The sequence below is a fragment of the Magallana gigas genome, chromosome 1, assembly GCF_963853765.1.
Source record: "Magallana gigas chromosome 1, xbMagGiga1.1, whole genome shotgun sequence".
NCBI classification, from domain to species: Eukaryota; Metazoa; Mollusca; class Bivalvia; order Ostreida; family Ostreidae; genus Magallana; species Magallana gigas.
In genome coordinates, this window is record NC_088853.1 from 74,223,994 (window position 1) to 74,246,003 (window position 22,010).

Genomic DNA, 22,010 nt, shown 5'->3' on the forward strand with positions numbered 1-22,010 from the left:
TTTAGATATATATTGTTGGAACATACCTCTATGCACTCATTGGCAACGCATAAAGATGTAGGTATATTCCACTAGGTTTATTTAATGGAAGTATTTGTGATGGGGGAACATTCCTCTATCATTCACAGCTACACATCAAGAGGGAGGAATGTTCTCCTATGTTGTTACCAATACATATAAGTTTATTTAGTGAGAATATTTGTGATGGGGGAATATTCCTCTATCATTCACAGCTACACATCAAGAGGGAGGAATGTTCTCCTATGTTGTTACCAATACATATAAGTTTATTTAGTGAGAATATTTGTGATGGGGGAATATTCCTCTATCATTCACAGCTACACATCAAGAGGGAGGAATGTTCTCCTATGTTGTTACGGATACATATTAGTTTATTTAGTGAGAATATTTGTGATGGGGGAACATTCCTCTATCATTCACAGCTACACATCAAGAGGGAGGAATGTTCTCCTATGTTGTTACCAATACATATAAGTTTATTTAGTGAGAATATTTGTGATGGGGGAATATTCCTCTATCATTCACAGCTACACATCAGGATGGAGGAATGTTCCCCTATGTTGTTACGGATACATATAAGTTTATTTTATTAATTAAGAATATTTGTGATGGGGGAATATTCCTCTATCATTCACAGCTACACATCAAGAGGAAGGAATGTTCCCCTATGATGTTATTCAAACCTATTTGCTAATTCAGTGAGAGTCTTTTTGTGTCATTTGATGATGGAGAAATATTCTCCCGTGTTGGTGTATGCATTTTTAGTACGAGTCTTCTTTTATATGATCATTTGATGATAGAGGAATATTCCCCCATGCATTCACAGCAACATATTAGGTTGGAAGAAAGTTCCCTAATGTTTTTATTGACACATGTATGTTTTAAGTGAGAGTCTTTTTGATGTTTGTTATCATGTAATGATGAAGGAATATTCCTCCATGCATACAGATGGAGGATTGTTCATCTTTAAAGTATTGACTTATATATGCTATGTTCTCATAGCGTGATATAAATATATGATTCCTACCATAAAATGCATTAAAACCCAGAAAAAGTACGCGTGGATTTTCCTTTTTTATTCTGGATTGCATTCTCATTATATTATTATATTATTTCCAATATTTACATTTAAAACAACATAAATCAAAGCCTGTATTTGTCATGTAGCACATGCTATGTATAACTACGCGGCACAGCCAGTACCGTTTTTCGGATATGCTATAAGATACGTTCATTTCATGTCATTCATCTTTTATATCATTTGGTTTTAGGCTTCAAAATTGATTCGCTTTGCTATCACAGACAAAGACGGTAAAACGTGTAAATATACAGTTTTAGTTTATGTGTGCAGTAAACAAGCTGGATTTTATTTCTTTGAACAATTTAGATAGATTACATCAGATCTATTTCAATTATAAACACGCTTTTTAAAAGCAAATAAAAATGAGAACGATTGTAAAAGATACCATAATTAAAAAGGGGGTAAAATATGTAGTGCCGTGAAAAAAATCCAATAAAATATATCAAACAAATTATGAATAGGAAACAATAAACACAAGAGCACGAATAAACACAAGGCAAATAATTGATATTCTATAAAACTTGTACGCTTAAAGTAAAATATATACAAAAAATTGAATATTTTGGTAAATGTGGACATAGAACGTATATATGTTATATCAATGTTACGCCTGTTTTTGCTTACCCAAGCTCAAAACTCATGAGTGGTTTTATTATAACCGTTTGCCTAGTGTCAATCTGTCCATTTTGTCTGTCTATTTTTCTACAATGTAAGATAATACTACAACTAAACATGCAACCAAAAACGTAACTTGTGCCATAACATCACTACAAACAATTAAAACAAAATAAATGAATAAATATATAATACACAAAAATGAAAAAAAAAATAAGTTCAAATTTCCTCTGTTTTAACTTTGTGTTTTAAAACAGTTTAATTCTTTATATTTTAAACTTTGTAACTTATCTTTTTAAAACTTTAAACATTGATAATATTTACAAAGTAATTCATCAATGGTGAATTGTAATCGGAACATGTAACTATCAGTATTCAATTTGAATCTCAAACAGTGTTATGACAATTGCTACGTTCGTTTCAAGGTTAAGTATTTATTATATTTTATTTATTAAGAAATTATATTGACATTTAAAAAAAAAGAAATCAGTATTTTGAAATTGTTAACAAAAACTGCTGAGTACACGTATATCAAAGAAAGTGAATTAGGCTTTTTTACCGACTTTTTTGTACATGTACTGTTGAACTTTTTACATTAAAATGGTATTTATCCTTGTACTCGGGCACTTATTTTTCTTGCAGTTATTATATGAATATGTTTAAGTAGTCAAAGTTAATTCAATACTATATTGTGCGATATATTTAACTTTTAAACAGAAATTATATTGACATTTTAAAACGAAAAAAAAATCAGTAATGTAACAAACAAGGAAACATATAATATATGCATCTGAAGTTGAAATAAACACTACTTCTTCTCTAACATCTAATAAACGTTCTGCGTCAGGATTTTTTACTTAAGTTTTAAGGATGTCATCTCACATTTTATGGACGTACTTGAACAAATTAATTTGATTCGTGTTTTATGTATAACTTCCTTATTTTGCAGCAAATACGTTATAAAATAAGGTCATCATAATGTAAAACATCTTAATTCTAAAAATAAGAGGCCAATGGGCCTTAACGGTCACCCGAGTAGCATACATTCTATACATAAACGTGTCGAGGAGTCTCATATATGCATTTAATAAGTTTTCATTTTGGAGTAGACAAATTACTGTAATGACGATTACCTCCCTACGAAAGCCGAGAAGGATCATTCGAGATTCGAGATTCAAAATACGAGATTCGAAATACGAGATTCGAGATTCAATATCTAAATTTAATTAACCAATCCAATCATGGATCTGAAACCTGTATCCTAGCAACATCAAACTGTTCTAAATAAAGATTATTCGTACATGCTCTTTCCTACAAATAAATATCTTAATAGCTCTTATGTAATGGTTATAAAATGGTTAAATTAACATTAATGAATTAACCCCACACAATATAAACAATTAAATGAGTGATAACACTGTTGGCTTTTCCAATCTATGTGATTTTGTTTGTCCTGTATGTATTTTCCCCCCGAACCATTTTAACCCGTAGTGTATTCGCCCAAACTGTGTAAAAATCGGCTCGCGAAAACAGATCTGTTTGATCTAAATAATTAAAACTGAGTGTGGTTTTAGCTATGAAACGAAATTCAATGAAATAATCGACATGTCAAAATATAGGTTATGATAAGGTTTTAAACCATAGGAGATATAATGATTTACAACCTCAACGACAACAATCCAGATAGGAATAGTGTATTGTAGGGTATCAATGTCATTGTCGATATGAGAGAGAGAGAGAGAGAGAGAGAGAGATAGTTTTGTAGTGTCACATTCAATTTTGATTTAAAATTTGAAATTGTTTGATTTGATCCAAGCATATACAGACAGTTAAGCCACTCAAAGGAGAAAAGAGAGGAGGTAGCTAGGGTAGGGCAGACCAACTAGCAAGCTTTAATTTGAACGGTGTTAACGCACGTGTGATTTACATCGACTCTCTCTCTCTCTCTCTCTCTCTCTCTCTCTCTCTCTCTCTCTCTCTCATCACCTAGCATTTCCTTTTCCGTGGAAGGGTTTGGGGTAATTGTGGTTTCTTACATAAGCTAGCAAAAGTGATGAAAAAAAACATGGAATTTTCTTTAAATTGTGTGCGGATGTTGTACTCAATAATCTGTTTTCAGTATATAAATTTCGGGGGGGGGGGGGGCTATATAGTCCTAATTTAATTTGTCAGTTATTCTGTCTCCACTTCGTTCTCTCTTCGTTTTCCAGGCTTTTTTAATTCGGCTCGGCAAAATATATCCGTACTTAATTAAATTTGACTCTTATAATCGGATTTAATGTTTCAATAAATATAGGGTAGGAAAGAGTAGACGGGACTTTTTTGCGCATATCCTACTGTACCATTCATTCAGCACAGGTATTAGCACTCATCGAGTTCGACTTTCATTTTTTTATCCAGTGGTTTTAAAGCTATAAATTTTTGAAAATATTTCGAATTTATGGCCTGATTATATATAAATTAGAGCTGCGCTTGTGCATCTATTTACCCAAATGGACCAAAATAAAACTAAATGAATCTAAAAAAATTGACAAAATTAATTTTAAACGACTCATTTTTCATTTCTAATCGGGTATGTCCTTTAGAAAAATATTGAACCACATACATGTTTAGCAAATAAAACGACAATTGTTTCATTTTTTTATGGGGAGGGGGTGGTGCCGGTAAAAGACATGTATTGTTTGTGGCAGTTGGGCTATACTCTCATTTGTTATAATAGGTATTACTACATATTGACATAAAATGAAAGTTTCCAATTACACTGTACATAGCTTCTATCATGCATTTTGACCCGCGCGATACTTTAAGACAATTTTCAAAGCATTTAATGTAATTCAACCGATCATTTTTGGAAGAAAAAAAAATCTGGATCCCCGCCTGATACGTCCGCCTCCATGTACATTAGAATTACATGTACGTTGACCATAATATGTAAACATTAACTTAATCGGCTATGTTATGTGACGATAACATTTTTTATCAATGTATTTGCAGGATAGGTAACAAATAACAGCCTATTTGTTGATTTTCGCACTGGTTATTTGAGATAATTTGCCGCCATCTTCTATGCATTCCCCACACCACACTCAGTTTCTTTATTTGGTTCTCACCCCTTGTAGCTATCACCCTGATTACATTTTATTTGGCTAAGTGTAATGTAGTAGTATATTAAGTACACACATCTTTGCATTGATTATTTACATCTTTAGAGAGTTACTTACATACAAAGTAAACTTTTGTATAATTTATATGCAATTAGTGTCAATTTTGATGCGTTGAGGGGGGGGGGGTAGGAAACTACAGAGACACTCAACTTGGGTGTGATACATATGCCTGTCTATACCTTCTATTCTTTCTTGTTGATATATCAATCAATGAATTATAACAAACTACAACAATATATTTTAAAAAATTCATGCACAATCAAATTTTTAAAATTTTACTGTTCTCTGCACAAGAAATCGGCAATGTGAACAAATTGGCACCCTATTGCCCTACCTTTAATTATACAGAATATGTATCCTTCTATATTGAAAACAATGCCAAAAGTAAGACTTATAAGAGGTTGTTTACTTAAGAAAAGGGGAAAAAATTGTATATATTAATAATTCCGTATGATGTGATAATATTTCAATGATTAGTTTATAATCATAGTACTAGTGTATGCCTGTATACCTAAAAAACGATAAGTAATGCTTATATTTATTGGTGAAACCTGGACTGATTATTTATATTTAGATTAAAACGTATTTTAGATACTAATCTTCATGCGCGGAGGAGGTCTATAAAGGAGGGGGTCAGGGGGTCTGGACTTTCCTCGGAAAAATTGAAGCTTAATATACATAGTAAAATTATTGAAAATTGGCCTAGGACCCCCCTACCGAAAAAAAATTGGCTCCACTTATGAAGCTCTCTACCATAACCGCATTTGTACACAAAAAGGGTGAATAAAGCCGGGGTTTAAACTATTGGTGGTGAAATACCTCAGGGTTCAAACGCATCAGGTGGAAATGCACAAAGGCAAACAAAATCACATAGATCTGCGAAACACACTGCATTATTACTATTCTACTTGAATATTCTGTGTAAAAATTAATACAAACAATTATTTAGTTAGCTAGGGAGAAGTGAACATAGCATTTATTTATATATAAGAGCATATACTAATGATCTTTATTTAGAACAGTTTGATGTCGCTAGGATACGTGTTTTCAGATCTTTGATTTGATTGGTTAATTAGATATTGAATCTCGAATTTCGAATCTCGAATCTCGTATTTCGAATCTCGTATTTCGAATCTCGTATCTCGAATGATCCTTCTCGGCTTTCGTACCTCCCTGCCTAAAATCTTTCAAAAAACAACTATGCAACCTATAATTTTGGTGAAAAACTTAAAGATATGGTCTACAAAATCATGAATTCAGATTACCTTTTAGGTGTGTGGGAGTAAAAAGATAATTTTTAAACATTAAATGCATTAACACCTATACATTTTGGCCCTGCCCTAAAGTCAAAACCCATACGCCAGGGGCTATGAAATTTAAAATTTGATAGAGGACTTCCTGGTTAACATAATTATGAAGTTAGTTTTTTATACAGATGAGTGAGACTAGAGTAAAAGGATTTTAAATAGTATATGCATTAACACTTTATCCCCCGATGTCCGGAACCCCTGACCCAGGGGCCATGAATTTTAACAATTTTGGTAGAGGAGTTAGGGTACATGATAACCATGTATTCAGTTTGTTGCCCACATGTGTGGGAATAAATAATTTTTTTTTAAAGATTTCATACATTTTTACTATATTGCCATATTGGCCCCACCCTAGAACCCGAACCCCAGACACAGGGGTAATAAATTTCACAATTGTGGTAGAGGGCTTCCTGGACAACATAATCATGGATTTAGTTTTTAACAAATAAACCTGGGAGTTGAGAGGAATATTTTCTTAGATTTAATACATTTTAACTATATTGCCAAATTTGCCCAACCCCACAGCCCGAATCCCTGACACAGGGGTCATGAATTTCACAATTTTGGTAGAGGGCTTCATGGAAATCATAACCATGCAACCAGTTTCTTCTCGCATGTGTGGGAGTAGAGAAGAAGATTTTTGAAAATTTGGCCTTTTTGCATAGTTGACCCCACCTGTGACGTTTTAAAGCATTGACCTATAAACAAATAAAAATACATTAGACAAAATACAATTTTACATGTACATTCAATATGTTTTAATTTTGATATTTCGTTGATAAAAATGCAACTATTCCTTCAGTATCCATTTATATGGTAAAACATGTTTTGTATCAATTTACTATTAGAACCTACAAACAAGTTTCAAAAATTAGAATGGCAAGATTACCTGCAAAAATACGATTAAGTATAAACTTTGAAATTAAAATAATATGCCCTAATCACTATCATGGTAGTAAAGAAATATATAACTTAATGTAATATTAACCTACCACAAGATGCAGCTGATATACACTGGATTGTCCGACGTCGTTTAAAATGAAATACTGCCCCATTGGACTTAGGTTGAGCGGTTACTTATACTATTAGAAAATCAAATTTTTTTGATAATAATATGAACCAATGAAATTAAAGAACTATACGCGCGCAATAAAACTTTAGATGAGTAATATTTATGAATATACTGCACAAAACGAAAATAGAAAATCCAAAAACGAATAAATACATATGAAATAGATAATAATAAATCTGTTCTACCACATACGGACAAAGGCGAAATTTCGTATTTTTAGTATTGAACAATGAAACAATGTTCTCTTTTCTCTTTGATTTTCTCCTTACATTTCTTCTCTGTGACCACATTAGTCCTTGGTTTTGATTCTCTTCCTTTAGTAAACAAGTCTACATTTTTTTTATCTGATGCATTTTAATACCACCACCCCCCCCCCCCCCCCCCAAAAAAAAAAAACAAATAAAAAAATCCCCACTTTACTCAACGAGTAGTTTTAGTTGTTTACCAGCACATTTAATTTTTGAATTTTTTAAAAATTTTCAGCCGGAAAATGGGGTTATTCTATTTTTCCCGCCATAATCGTTTAGACCCACTTTTATCTGAGCATGATTAAATTGTTTTTTAATTTTATTTTTGTCATTTTTTAAAAAATTATTATATTTTGTACATTTTATTCCAAAGTGCACCTTTTCAGATATATACATTTTTAAGTACCCTTTTTTTTTAGGTGAGGCCCGACGAGATATCCACGAAATGCTGAACATATATAACGGAACTGTTATTGGATTTGAAGACACAGTTATAGTAAAAATACCCGTGATTGCAAACCCTTCACCAGTCGCTAAAAAGGTTTCGTGGCTGGACTTTGATGATCAGGCAATCAATGTTAAAACTGTCGTTTTACATCAGGGTAACGTCAATTACAGACATCTGATTATCAGTGTCGTCCCATGGAACGGCGTGGAACAGAACAGGATGTATACTGTAAATTATGGTGGACGTTTTCTAACAAAAATTACCATAGACTCAAAAGGTATTGAAGCAGATGATGCTGTCATTTAAAAAGCTAATAACAACCCCCTCCCACCCCCGAATTAAATGAATAAAATAAATGTTTAAACATGTTAACATTTACTCTTTCAGCGTTTTAAAAAAAGAATTTCTGACAGATTTGCAGAAACCCGCATCTGAAAGTAAGTTCAATGTTTAATTTTTACATTAATGTCAATATTCTCACATATACGTACACTCGCATTAGATATCGAGTCATTTTATATACTCGCACGATATCCACTAAATATTGAGTTAAAATTTATGTTTTCACAGGATTTCAGAACAGAGAGTTGCGTTTTCTTATCTCTATTGGCCTGTCCGTAGTGCTTGGTGTATCGTTACTGGGTGTGACTGTTGCTATGTGTCGCATGAAGGGCCGACAAACTGATCTATCGAACCAGGATACAGTTCAGGTTGTGGACCAAGGAACAATAAATTTATATGAGCAGGCAACGATCAGTGATAATAACCATTTGTACTCGACATTGGATACAGTGGTAAAAGAAACGCCACATTAAGTCAATTAAGAACATGGACAACGACAAGATTTACAACTCAAGATGATGTGTCTGTGTTTCGTGCTTTAACATTACATTCAAATACATTCGATGTTTAACATAAATAATTTTTTGTTTTCAATATAAAAAGAGGCCAATTTATAAACCATAAGACTTGCCATAATCTATTAAATGTGATATGTACTGTCAAGTAAAACTGTAATAACAAATTATGGAATAATCCAGATATTTAAGCTTTAAAATTCAATTTTTTTCCTACATCTCTAAACAGAGCTTTTCGTCGAAAGAAAGTTAATATAGCCTAAAATAGCCCCGACCATTTAAACACTTAGATTTCAAAGATAATATAAGTTAAGTTTTCTGTACAAGAACTGATTTGTTGTTATGATTACCCCTTAAAAACAACAAGGAAATAATTTAGTGTATGGCTGTATTTAAAGTGGGACAAAAGAAAGGATTATGAAGGACTTTGCAAATATCGATCATTTATCCGAAATGGGCCAATACATGATAAGTCTCTAATTAAAAATAATTCAATTTGTTGTGTTATATCTTTTGTTTGCAAAAAATAAATCTAAAAGCAATGACAAGAATTGAAGATTTAATAGTTAATATATTAATTACTGCATGTACCGAGGACAAAAAATGAAATAAAAACAGGCTCGTGATAGGGTGATATTTCAAATTAATAAAGTCATAATTTCATTACCATGAAATTATTAATTAATAGTTCTATAAATTATAAGTTTACAGTATTTACTATAAAAGTGGTCAATATAAACAATTTTATATACAACCTAACAGTATGTAAATAGCTACATAGTTATTTATATAGTATGATATCAAAATGGTCATTATGGTCAATGTTAAACCTGTTTTAGTTAATTATATATCACGTGGTCAATTCTATTTTTGAATTCTCAATTTCATTGATCCTTTATATTCCCTATCTTTGCTTTGTCCTTTTTGATCTGATCTTCATTCTGACCAGATGTGTTTATCTTAAGACCAGAAGAAATCTATAGACTGTAAGTAATTGTTTTATATTTTATGCTATTTAGATTACTGCTTATTAATAAAGTATATTATATTTGCTATATAAGTAAATGACATATTGTGAAATGTAAATCTATTTAAATGTAAATTATCATGAGTGAAAACTTAGTGTTTGAGCAACACTCATTATAGTTATTTAACAATCTTAAGCTGGATAACCTATGTAAAATGTAGTTTTAAGAGTATTGATTATATGTATATAGATTCCATACCTGAAGAATATATCAGGATCATGCAGATGCAGATCAATGAGGTTTGTGTCACACATAGGTATGCATATATATAAATATCAGATTTGATACTTATTGCTTAAGTTAAGTTTAATATGTTTTATTTATTGAACATTGATAACTGAATTATTAATTACACATGATAAATATAATTTAAGTATTTATATATCAGTTAGCACTGTGATAAGGGGAATAACTCTTGCTTGTAAACTGTGCTTGGCAAAATCATAAAATGGATGTTTTGATTCTTATACAATGCAATAATATATTATGTGTGATCTATTTGATTTTTATGATTTGATATTGATATTGATAAATTACTTTTGTGATACATGTATATAACATAGTCATAATAGAGAATCCTACGTTAGAGTTGTTGTCTTTATCTACAATAACACCATCACTACACACTTACAGATACATTGGTTATTTTCTTTGACAGTTCTTAGTTCATCAGTTTCGCTCATCAGTTTCGCTCAAGAAACTCATCTCAACAAAGGTGTACACTTCTCCAGCGGAGTTCTGATTTTCATTCTCTGTTTTAAAAGATGAAAAATATTTGTGTTATCGTTTCTCAATTAGAGGGATAGAAAAAAAAACCTCATAAAAATATCTAGAGAAAAAACCCAAAGTAAAACAGAAACTTTGACTCAAAGTACTGAAGTACTGACGGGAGTTGATTTTAGCGATTATCATCTATTTTAAAATCAACTTATTTTGCATGGCAACTAGTTTCTAGTCTGTATTTAAATTACGCACCTTTTTATTTTATGAATTTTAAGACTTTTCCGACAAGAAACCCCATATGAATCATGTTGCGTAATATTTAAAGATAGATTTCAAACTATGTATAAGGAATCGAAGCAATTCTAAAAAAATTATGAATTCAAACGCTATTGATATCGAATTCTAGTCTCGTTCAACCAGACGCTCGGCTGTTTCTGTTAATCGCCGACAAGCAAAAGAGCCTAGCTGTTTGTCGGAGATATACGGAGAGAGCCGAGCGTTTGGTTGAACGAGGCTATATTAAACTTTGGCGTAAGAATACACGAGACTATAAAAATAGTTTAGTTGTTCGTATTATATAAAATCTGACTATTTTCAAAGTGTTTATTGATAAGTTTCCTTGAAAAACAATGCTTCAGCATACAATACTTTGAATTTTTCTATTATTATCAAGAACTAAGTTTTGTCAGCGGTAATGATTTGTGCATAGGTCCAAACACTGTTTCAATTACGGTTTGCCAGAGTAACTGCATAGGAGAGTTGATTAAAATCAACTCCCAAAAATGATACCATTGCTATTTTGGCAGCAATAATCTGTTTCAGTGCCATTTATGTCCCTTGTTTCCGGTTGCCGTTGTTTATCTACAACTGAACAACTGAACACAGCATATCATCATTTTCTGAGATGTGACTGCCTTAAAGGACAATTTTAATTGTTCATGTTTAATACAACTTTAGAGCAGTATCAATCGAACTCTCAAGCAGTAAACTATTTTATATATGAAGAATTCCTACTTTCAAAGCTTTCAATTTTCGAGTCAGTTCTGTGTTTTGTCCGGAAATACCAAGACCAACGACAAAATTACAATAATGATAATGACTGCGACCGACACACTAAATTTTTGCTTAAAAAACTTTGCTGATCAGAAAGAAAAGTTGACACCGTGGATGACCCTTTGAATAAATACATTTATTACACATTTAAGAAATAAACAACGTTATTTAGTGAGCATGGCGTTATGAAAAGCAATTGCTCTGCTGGCATATTCCACGATGCGCGCTAGCAGTTGCTATTCATAACGCCATGTTCACTAAATAATCGTTGTTTATTACTTATGTTTGCATTTTACCACCTTCAAATACCTTGTATTAACCAATACCTTGACATTTAGCTTTTGCATAAAAAATAAACGTTCGCACTATAATGTTTTTTTTAACTGACATAGATTTGTTAACAGAATAAATACTATGTTATAACAGTTATTCCTTTTAAATGTTAATATTAGACATGATTTAAATACACCAATTTTAGGGAGTTGGAGAAAAACACATGATGTATTGTATAGTGGTTAAATCTATAGCGTCATGGAAGAGTATATGACGTCACACCTTTATGACGTCATAGTACGTCAACAGTAAGGTACATAAATCATATATAGTTAGGAAGAGTTATCTTTCCTTGTATATTGAATTTTTTACATGTAAATATAAAATTCAAACACTTTTGTTTAATTTGGGTACCTTTTTATTATACAATATTGAATAACATTTATAATTGATTAAAATTAAATATGCATAAAACTAAAATACCTTGTATTTTATTTTAAACTTCAGATGATTTTATATTAAACACCACATATTTTTGTTATTAGAAATATTCACTATATATACGAGTAAAAAACATAATATAATTGTTGAGAATTCGCTAACTGAGAGTCTGTGGGGGAAATTGCGCATACTGTCAGAGCAGTTGTGATTATAGAAAAACAATCCGAATGGGTTTATAGAAGGAAAGAACAATGGATATCTGAAGACATTTTGGACTTGTCTTCAACTTATTTCAGAAATATTCTAAATAACAATTAGAACATTTATGAAACACAGCATATATGAGTTAACACTCTTCCTTGTTATGTCAACGTCCCATAATGCTCTCTAATGTTTTCTCCCGTGGTGCTATGCCAAAAAATGGCCGACATTTTAACTCGTAATTACCGGTCACTTAAGGTTTGAAGATACGTTTTGAGTACTGCATATGCTTTGGCGAGACTCAAGAGATTTGTTACATGCTTGCATACCTTCATATCGAGTTGAGATACGTAAATAAAGACAATCAAGGTCATGGATGACGTCACAGTGCTCTTGCGGTATATTTATCGCGATAAATTTAGAGAGTCTTGGTAATATGGGTCGGCAAACCCGGGCTGGGGCAAAATAAAAGCCGGGGCAGATCGATATTTTTCAATTTTCTTTGTTAATAATCAACTAATTTCATTGATCGACAGAACGCGCGTGGTAGCACCGTAAAGCATATTAATTCTTCAATTTATAACAATCTTAAAGAAAAACCAGGCTTTTATTTTACAAAGACTCCAATTTAGAGATGGATCATACATCTGTAATGCGTGTACCAAAACTATTTTACGTATAGACTGCGATACCTGCCTAATTGACATTTGATTTGTTTTACCTGTTTTTAAGATAGAGATTATATAAATATATACTACCAAGAGCTATACTTTACTGTCTTATCGATCCATTTTTAAGCTAATTGTACATGCATTTACAGTAGGAAGATAAGTATATGTGTAGGGAGAAAATAAACAAAAATATATTTTGAACTAAATACAAAAAAAGAAATAAAAAGAAAAAAATAACAGTTAAAAAATGTATGTTGATATTGCATATAGTCAAACCATTAAATTTAAAAGTGGGAAATTACACACCTACAAACAGAGACTGAGCACTCTCTCTCTCTCTCTTTCTTTCTCTCTCTTTCTCTCCCTCTCTCGCTCTGGAGAGGGGTAGGGTGTTGCGCTGTATGTATAGTAACCATTAAAATAAGTACTTTTGGCATACTTATTGTAGAGCAATACTCTTTCAAAAAGTCTTTGACGTTCGTTGATACCTAAATAACACAGGGTTGACAATGATGCAAGGTGTGTGTAATTCGTGCTGCGCTCGCCAGAACGGTAGCACCGTAAAACAAATTAAATAGTCTTTTGCTTTAAAACCGCCGACTATTTGATACGGGTTTTTAATATGAATAAATTCTGTACGTCTAGCATTAACGGCAGTATCTATGTAAAGGAAACATTCAGTATTATACTGGTTTGATATAATTCACTTTTAACGTTACGATACATTCCCTGAGAACTATCGACAAGAATGCAGATCGTGACGTCAAAGATAACTATGGCGTCATATCGTATGAAGTACAGACAAGCGACTTTTTACATATCGCCGTAAAATCCATCGGGAAGCCTTAACATCCTCGCGATTGTGACGCCATAATAACGTTAAAGTAGCAGAAAGTTAGAGTCACAGACTAAAAAGGCGCCAAAATAATAGCAAATATTACGATGATTATGATTCAATTACATGTATATCACATGTATATAATAAATTTTTCACTGAATACGATTAAGTTTTGGTTTAAATAATTTAATGAAGTGGTCTTCCTTGGCTAAGTGCAAAATTTTGTTTTCATTTTGAAGTTTATGAAATGGGAATAGTTTAAATTTTTCCTGGCCGCATTCAGCAAAATGTTCACAACATGGAATATAATGATCACTCAGGTCTTTAATCTGTTGCTTGTGGACACGAACACGCGCGTTTAGTTTCTCCGTCTGTTCAATATAAAATTCTTTGCATGTTGGGCAAATAGCACAATAAATAACATTTTGCGATTTACAATTTATCGACGAATATGCGCAAATTTCCATCAAGGATTTTAGTAGAAATGTTTTCCATTCTTCTATGTAGGCACATGTACCACATCTCGGGTCGCCGCATTTTTTCACAAATGGAACTTCCTCCTGCATTGTAAATAGGACCTTGGTCAATATGTGTTTAAGATTCGGTGCTTGTTGTCGGCTACTGATTATGTCCTCGGATTGTAATAATTTCTTCATATTTTCTGACTGTTCTTAAATAGGGTAAAGTCGTTTTGTGTCTGTTAGAATATTTCTGTTTTACGTGGATTGTGGGTCACAACAAAAGCAAGTTACTCGTCGTTGTTGCGAGTAGTAGAAGACCGGCGCTGATTACGTAGAACATATAATGGTTCTTGCGTCGCTCTTTTTACTCAAGCGTTGATTAAATTTTTCGGGTATCTATGTCGTTGCAGAAATATTTGTAATTCTTCCAGACGTTTGGATAGTAAGATTTTGTCTGTGATGATTGTACAAAATCTCCTTGGTAAGTTAAACGTAATATTGCGTTTTGTGTTGGAAGGGTGTCATGATCTAAAATCCAGATATTGGTGTGTGTCCGTGGGCTTACAGTATAAATCCGTTGTTATGCATGACCTATTTTTTATAATACGGAGATCTAAAAATGGAAGTTCCTTGTCCCTTTTCTCCATTGTAAATTGTATTGATTCATTTAGAGTATTGAGTAATGAATGAAATTTATCTAAGTCTTCTTCCCCTTTTGTCCAGAAAATGAAATATTCGTCAAAATGCGTTTCAAATTAGATCATCTATAGGTACTAAGTTCGGCATGAAACAATTGTGATGTTCTTTTAAAAAGTGTATTCTCTAAATACCCCATTACTAACGTAGCATATGTGGGCGCAACTCTAGTCCCCGTAGCGGTACCTTTTGTTTGCAGCAAGAATTTCCCGTCAACGTGTAAGGGGTTATTCTCCAGAAATAATTTTAGTTCTCCAAGTATGAATTCTTTAGAGAACCTGGCGTTTAGATTTTTCGGATGTCTTTCTATCCAGAAATATATGGCCTCTAGTCCTAATGTATGTGGGATGTTAGTAGAAAGACTAATAACATCGAAGCTGACGAGAATTGTTTTAGGATCAACACTTTCTGGAATTCAGTTCAGAAAATCCATATCTTCTCTGACATTACTAGGTTATAATTCACAAAGAGGTTTCAGTATAATGTCCAGTAAGTTACTATATAAATTCATATATAAAAAACGATTTCTTATATTTCAATTTGGACGACTCTCTGAATTTTATCCGAGGTCATTGGTGTAACGGAAGGAAAAATTCAACAATAAAATGTTAATAAAAATTGAAACATATTGCATTGAAAATCTTAGTCAGACGATATAATATCAGTAGTTAACAAACGATGAAAGAGTAACTCATAAATTTTCGAATGAATGACATTTGATTACACATCATGCATCGATCAAACGTTTAGCATTTTTAAATTGACTTTAACTCCTCATAGACAGTTTCATGGTCAGGACGCTCCAGTGTTGTGTAGTCGCAGTCTACGTCAGTGCTTTGTACTCGGACATCACCTTGCACTGTGACGTCACCACATGTTCCGGTACCTTGTACATTCTCGTAGTGCTCCGTCATGAGTTTCTCATCTAACTGAATAGTCTGGTCGCCGTTTGTATCCTTTTGGTTTTTATTACCATAGCGAGTTTTACAGATTACAATTACTGCCACTACTAGACATGTAATCCCGAAAAGAGTTGAAAGAATGCAGATTACAACGATTGCATCTGTGGGTTTGGTTCCGTCCTCTGAAATAAGGTAAGATAAATTATCCTATTTCTTTAACAATTTATCAATAACATATACTGATGAATTAGATCAGGATCGTAATGATATTTTTGTCTTTACATGTTTTTGTTTATTTGAAAGGCAATTTGAAACTTACGTTTTTCTCTAAGGGATGCGCATGATTCACCTTTAAAATAGATTTAAAACAGCTTATCGTTTGACAGAACAAAATATTATATATTAATTTACAAATCCCATTAAGTAGCTTATACCAATTGCATGGTCAACTGAACAATGTGGAATGACTAAGTACTAAAATTTGAAATCAATATCAAATTACACTTAGTTTCGTTCGAACTTTAGTATCAATAGGAATTGATATTAGCATAGTACAGTACTAGTTGATATATCAAATTCGGGCCATTGTTCACCGTTGAGCGCCATAACCAGCATGTAGATTACTGTTAAAGCCGTGTTTACCCTGTTTCAATGCTACTAACACACATTATTTGAATAAATACCATTTAATGTCAAAAAATGAAATTAAAACTAAAAGAATTTTAGTAAATTACCTTTAACAACTGCCCTTACATCATCAGGGTTTGACGAACAATTAATTTTATTACAACTTTGCAACCGGAACCAGTATTCACTTCCAGGGTTCAATGGCCCTTGATCAAATTTTACTTCTCTGCCTTCACCAGGGTCTGTTAAATTTCTTTCTTCTGTCCACGTTGAGCCCTTGTTCAGATATAGAAGAAAGAATTGATCGTAGCCCCCGTTGAATCCAGAAATCCAAGTAAGATTGATGTATCTATTTGTGAAGGAATAGCCAGTGAAGTTTAAGGGTGTTTGCGGAATGTCTGAAACACAGAGATAACGACCCAATAAGATAAATATACCTGTAATACAATAACTGTCAAAAGTAAACATATTATTGAGCAAATCACATTAAGTACGTATTTCGAAGTCTCGGTAAGACATCTTTCACAAATCTTGTCATTAATAAAGGTTTTATAAGCTTCCACACAGCACGAGTTATATTAAATAAAAATGTCCAATGTGAATCACTCATCGATTAAAGGTATGACTGCGAAAACATGAAAACATTCGTAATGATCCCCAAATCTAAAAAGATTTTTCTCTAGGTAAATCTTGTATTAATTTTAGTAGATACAAATATATATTTTCATTATCATAAAAACTATTGATTACTTTAATGCTTACATACTACACTATGTTATCAAACAAGTTCAATATAAACGTTTTATAATTTGTTTCTCAATTTTAAACAGATGTATCTGTTCTTCATGTAATTTGTTTTGAACAAATCACTGAAAAACTCAAACCCAAACATTTGCATTGTTTGTTTAATAAACCAGTATAATTTTTTCATGTTTTTCAATCACCCCTTTTCCCCAGCTGTATACAAATTCACGAGGTACACGGTGTATATTGTATAATACTCAAGGCAATGCGAAGGGACATTCGAGTATGATTACAACAATATGTTCCAAAATTTATGTTGCAAAAAATACTTACCTTTGATATCAAGTTGAAAACCCCTTTTTAATGTATTTTCCCCCCGATGTGCTATGCAGCGGAATAATAACATGTTTTTCTGAACTGCTTGTTTTAAAAATGTCCCCATCATTGATCGACCATCGCTGAATCCATCGGATGTTTTTATTTTCCATGTCATATTACACGGTGGATTGCAATCCGCTGTACAAACAAAGGGGCCAATAGTCTCCCCTTCCCTCACCGTTAGTTTGCCATTGATGTTCAATATAGGTTCTGGAGTAATGGTTAATCTGTCCGGTCCGTCTATAAAGATGCATTGGAATGAAGGAAAACACATTCAGTAAATCACCTTTATAACGCAGTGCCGGGGACGAACAAGTTTGATTTGTAGTGAGGGTGATTCGTAATTAAATGAAGAAACAAAATATTTATTGATAATATGAGTGTTTGTATTTTCGACAATTTGCTAAAAATAATAATTTACAACAATATTATTTAAAAATCTATCCAACATTTGTGATATTAAAAAACGGTATTTTATATGACTATTGAAAATACAAGCAATTGGTACATCATATTTATGCTCAACGAGTGAAAACTATATATATATATATATATATATATATATATATATATATATATATATATATATATATATATATATATATATATATATATATATATATATATATATATATATATATTTGATTTTTAAAACAGCTAACAAATTCATCATTTCATCATATATTATAGGTGTATTTGACATTAATTTAAATGTGACGTGTACGAATGCTGTTGAAAAAATACAACGGGGATTTATTCAGGTGATTTTTTATAATTGAACAAGGGAACCCAAGAAAATGTGTGGCTATTATATTTTTACACGTATGTAAAATATTGGGTTGACAACTGAAAATAGTTACTTTTCCTTTTTTTTATTTTTACTCATGACATTACCTAGTAAGGTTGCAAAGGCCACTTTCGGATAAAGTTACCGTCGATATTTCATTTTGTAAATTCGAGAGTTACCTCATTTGAAGGCTTATGAGTGTTGCTAAAATTTATGACTTAAAAAAAAATATTAACAAGGGGATTCAAGAGCTTTAGTTACATCAATCATACTTACACAGAGGGTTGATCTTTACTGGGAAACTCCTATCAGACTCCAGACCATCTTCTGTGGCTGTACACGAGTACCTGTTGTATTTGAGTTCCCTAGTAACATATAATATCAGGGTCTCTCTTGTTTCTTCATTTATCTTCGTATCGTTGACAAACCATGTGTAAGACAAGGTGACGAGCTCTGAATTGTAGTCAGGGGCTGAAGTTGAGTTGCTGGAACAGGTCAATGTTATGTATCTATTGACCTCAACGTTAAGGTCTCCTGTTATGTTTGGATTCGATGGTCTGTCTTAAAATATATGAGAATAAGGTATAACAATTGTAGCGCATGTAATTTTGAGTTTGGAAAATATTTTACATAAATGAGGAACCTTTTGTATTTGTTTCATTTTACGCAGTTTTTCTACAGAAATATTTCAAACGGATGTTTATGTTTCTTGAGCAACTAATACTTGTTTTATCGTAACCTATGCAATATATAGAGGATATTTATATTGTGTGATTTTATATTTGCTTTATCCAACGAGTTGAAATGGTGTATATATTTGCGAGGCTTGCCGAGCAAATATAACCATTTCAACGAGTTGGATAAAGCAAATATAAAATCACAAATTATAGATGTTCTATTTATCTCATACAATTTGATTTATATTATAAAGCTTTTGAGACAGTCCCTTGTGTGACCCAAATTGGTTTTTTGTTTCAAAGATTAAAATAGATGATGCAACGTTGTGTTATGCGGCTATTGTGACCTTGCGCAATACAATTTAGTACGTCATTCCTGAAATAAACCTTACTGGTTTAATGTAAAGTTTCACTGAAATAAACCTTTAAATAATTTTTTAGCTCTAGATAATTTTTCTTAGAGCTTATTCACTTGATTAAATGTAAATTCCGATTAGAAGACTTGAATAATCAAGTTTGTTGACATACACAAAGTTGCGAATGCTCGTTATTTGAATTGACTCGAACAAGGAACAGTTGTTGATGCATGATGTTTAATAAAACAAACACTAGGCTAGCCTTATGATTCAAAATTGAAAATAGTGAAAAAGGATGCTTACTGATGGTGGAATAAAAGTCTCATGAAACAGTATTTCGGTAAGTTCTTGTATATAAACACAACCAGAGCGCTCTGTTTTCATCGCGTCGCGTCGTCAGGATGAACTCCTTGATAGTTAACGTAATTTGTTGTTTTATAAACTTCACAAAGCAAATTGAAAGTTGGAAGTGGGCAAAATTTATCAAAAATCCTAACAAACAAGAAAAAAGGTCTTGTGGTTAAATCTTTGACAAAATCAATTTTATATTAATTTTTGTAGTAGATATAGTGATGTTGAAAGTACTAGCAAATCTTCGAAAATAGGTCACTGAAGCGTTGAAGCGAGGGGCTGTGTCCAAAGTAGTTCCGACCGGAAATATTTGATATAGCATCACCCGTGTGATATAGCAAAGGTTTATCACACGGGTAATATACACCACACGTATGAGATAAAGAACAATTTAGAATGTTTACTTTGACTGGGTTATTTTACATTCTGTAAAAACGAAAAAAAGGAACTATTTAAATTCAAAATTGAGCAAAATACTCTAAATTTATCAGAATTCCAAGTGGCTTAATCTTTGTGATGTCCGTTGATAGCCTTCGCCCACCAACTTGCATTAATTATGTTTTACATTTTGTTACTGAAAATGCAGTTGCTACCTTATATCATTTACCTACTATTTATCTCAGCGATTAGTTTTTGTGTCTAAATGAGTAAAAGAAAACTTTCAACTACCCCCCCCCCCCCCCCGTCCACAAAATTAAAAGTTTTCATTTAAATTGTAGCCTTATTAAAAAAATAAGTTAGACGGTTTTTGTTGACTGTATATTCATCGATAAGGTTTGCGATGTCTTTACTAATTCATAACCTTTGTATACATGTATCTGACAAAATATATCTCCGAAAAAAAAACGGGTTTTTGTTATGTAACGCTTACTTTTACTTGATTGTAATACAACTGTTTTAAAAAAGGTTCAGCGATCATAGCTAATTTTATTTTGCAACTATTGACTAACAGCGCTATAGATCCTCTTTTAAACTAAATCGTATTCATCTTATTTATTGTATGTTTATTAATTCATTATAACCACGCAAATGAAACAACATTTATTTGCACTAGTTCATATCGATAAAGTTGTATGAAATAATAAATAAGACTTACCTTGAACAATACAAAGTAGTCCACATGTCATTAAAATAACTTGGAATAGCAGCATTCTCATCTCTCGTTTTTCATAACAGTAAAATCCTCTTCATTTTCTGTTAAAACATTGATGCAGAAATTTAAAAAAAAATCCTCTTTCATATAATGTTGTTCTTAATTTTTTCAAACTTGTTGAAGTGAAAAGTTCCTTCCTGGTGAAGGTCGGAGCACAAGATCATGATGTTAACACACTGCGATAATGTGTGTAATCGCTCCCGTCTATAATGAAATAAATCTAAATAAATTGTATGTATGTATGTATGTATGTATGTATGTATGTATGTATGTATGTATGTATGTATGTATGTATGTATGTATGTATGTATGTATGTATGTATGTATGTATGTATGTATGTATGTATGTATGTATGTATGTATGTATGTATGTTTGTATGTATGTATGTATGCATGCATGCATGCATGCATGCATGCATGCATGTATTTATGTATGTATTTATATATGTATTTATATATGTATTTATATATGTATTTATGTATGTATGAATGTGTTTGTTTATTTGTCTTTCTTCTTCTATATTTGACCATGAGAGCGACGCATAGTATAGAACAAAAAACAACAAATAGTTTTACATTTAGATTTGTTTTTATATTCTTACACAGACCTCTCCAATCGAGGAGATAAAAATGGTCTGAAAATGGTCACTTAGACATCTTAAGAGGGCTGCATGCTCGTGGTCAATTTAAGAATGAATTTAAAAACTGTCTTGAGACAAAGGGCTCTGTTTAAAAATATGTATCGAAACACATTTTGATTTCAAAGATAAAATATTTCCAACTGTTTCAATATTATTGATAAATAATACTTATAGTTGCAGGCTAAAATATCAT

The 22,010-nt window shown here is 32.0% G+C and overlaps 2 protein-coding genes across 2 annotated transcripts in view; one reads left to right on the forward strand and one right to left on the reverse strand.

Moving 5' to 3' along the window:
• LOC105337927 (immunoglobulin superfamily member 10) overlaps positions 1-9,778 on the forward strand; it is a 298,746-nt gene extending 288,968 nt beyond the window's left edge. The window contains exons 7-9 of the mRNA XM_066075234.1: positions 7,931-8,236; positions 8,373-8,396; positions 8,530-9,778. Coding sequence (XP_065931306.1) covers positions 7,931-8,236; positions 8,373-8,396; positions 8,530-8,774 — 575 coding nt within the window. The 3' untranslated portion in view covers positions 8,775-9,778. The remainder of the gene's footprint in view (positions 1-7,930; positions 8,237-8,372; positions 8,397-8,529) is intronic.
• Positions 9,779-15,633: 5,855 nt separating this feature from the next.
• LOC117680506 (uncharacterized) lies at positions 15,634-21,395 on the reverse strand. Its single transcript, XM_066075228.1, has 6 exons — positions 21,120-21,395; positions 18,916-19,200; positions 17,808-18,092; positions 16,838-17,128; positions 16,423-16,452; positions 15,634-16,285 (listed from the first exon to the last, which is right to left on the reverse strand). The coding sequence occupies exons 1-6, from the start codon at positions 21,178-21,180 to the stop codon at positions 15,957-15,959; spliced, it is 1,281 nt and encodes a 426-aa protein (XP_065931300.1). The 5' UTR covers positions 21,181-21,395; the 3' UTR covers positions 15,634-15,956.
• Positions 21,396-22,010: the final 615 nt, after the last annotated feature.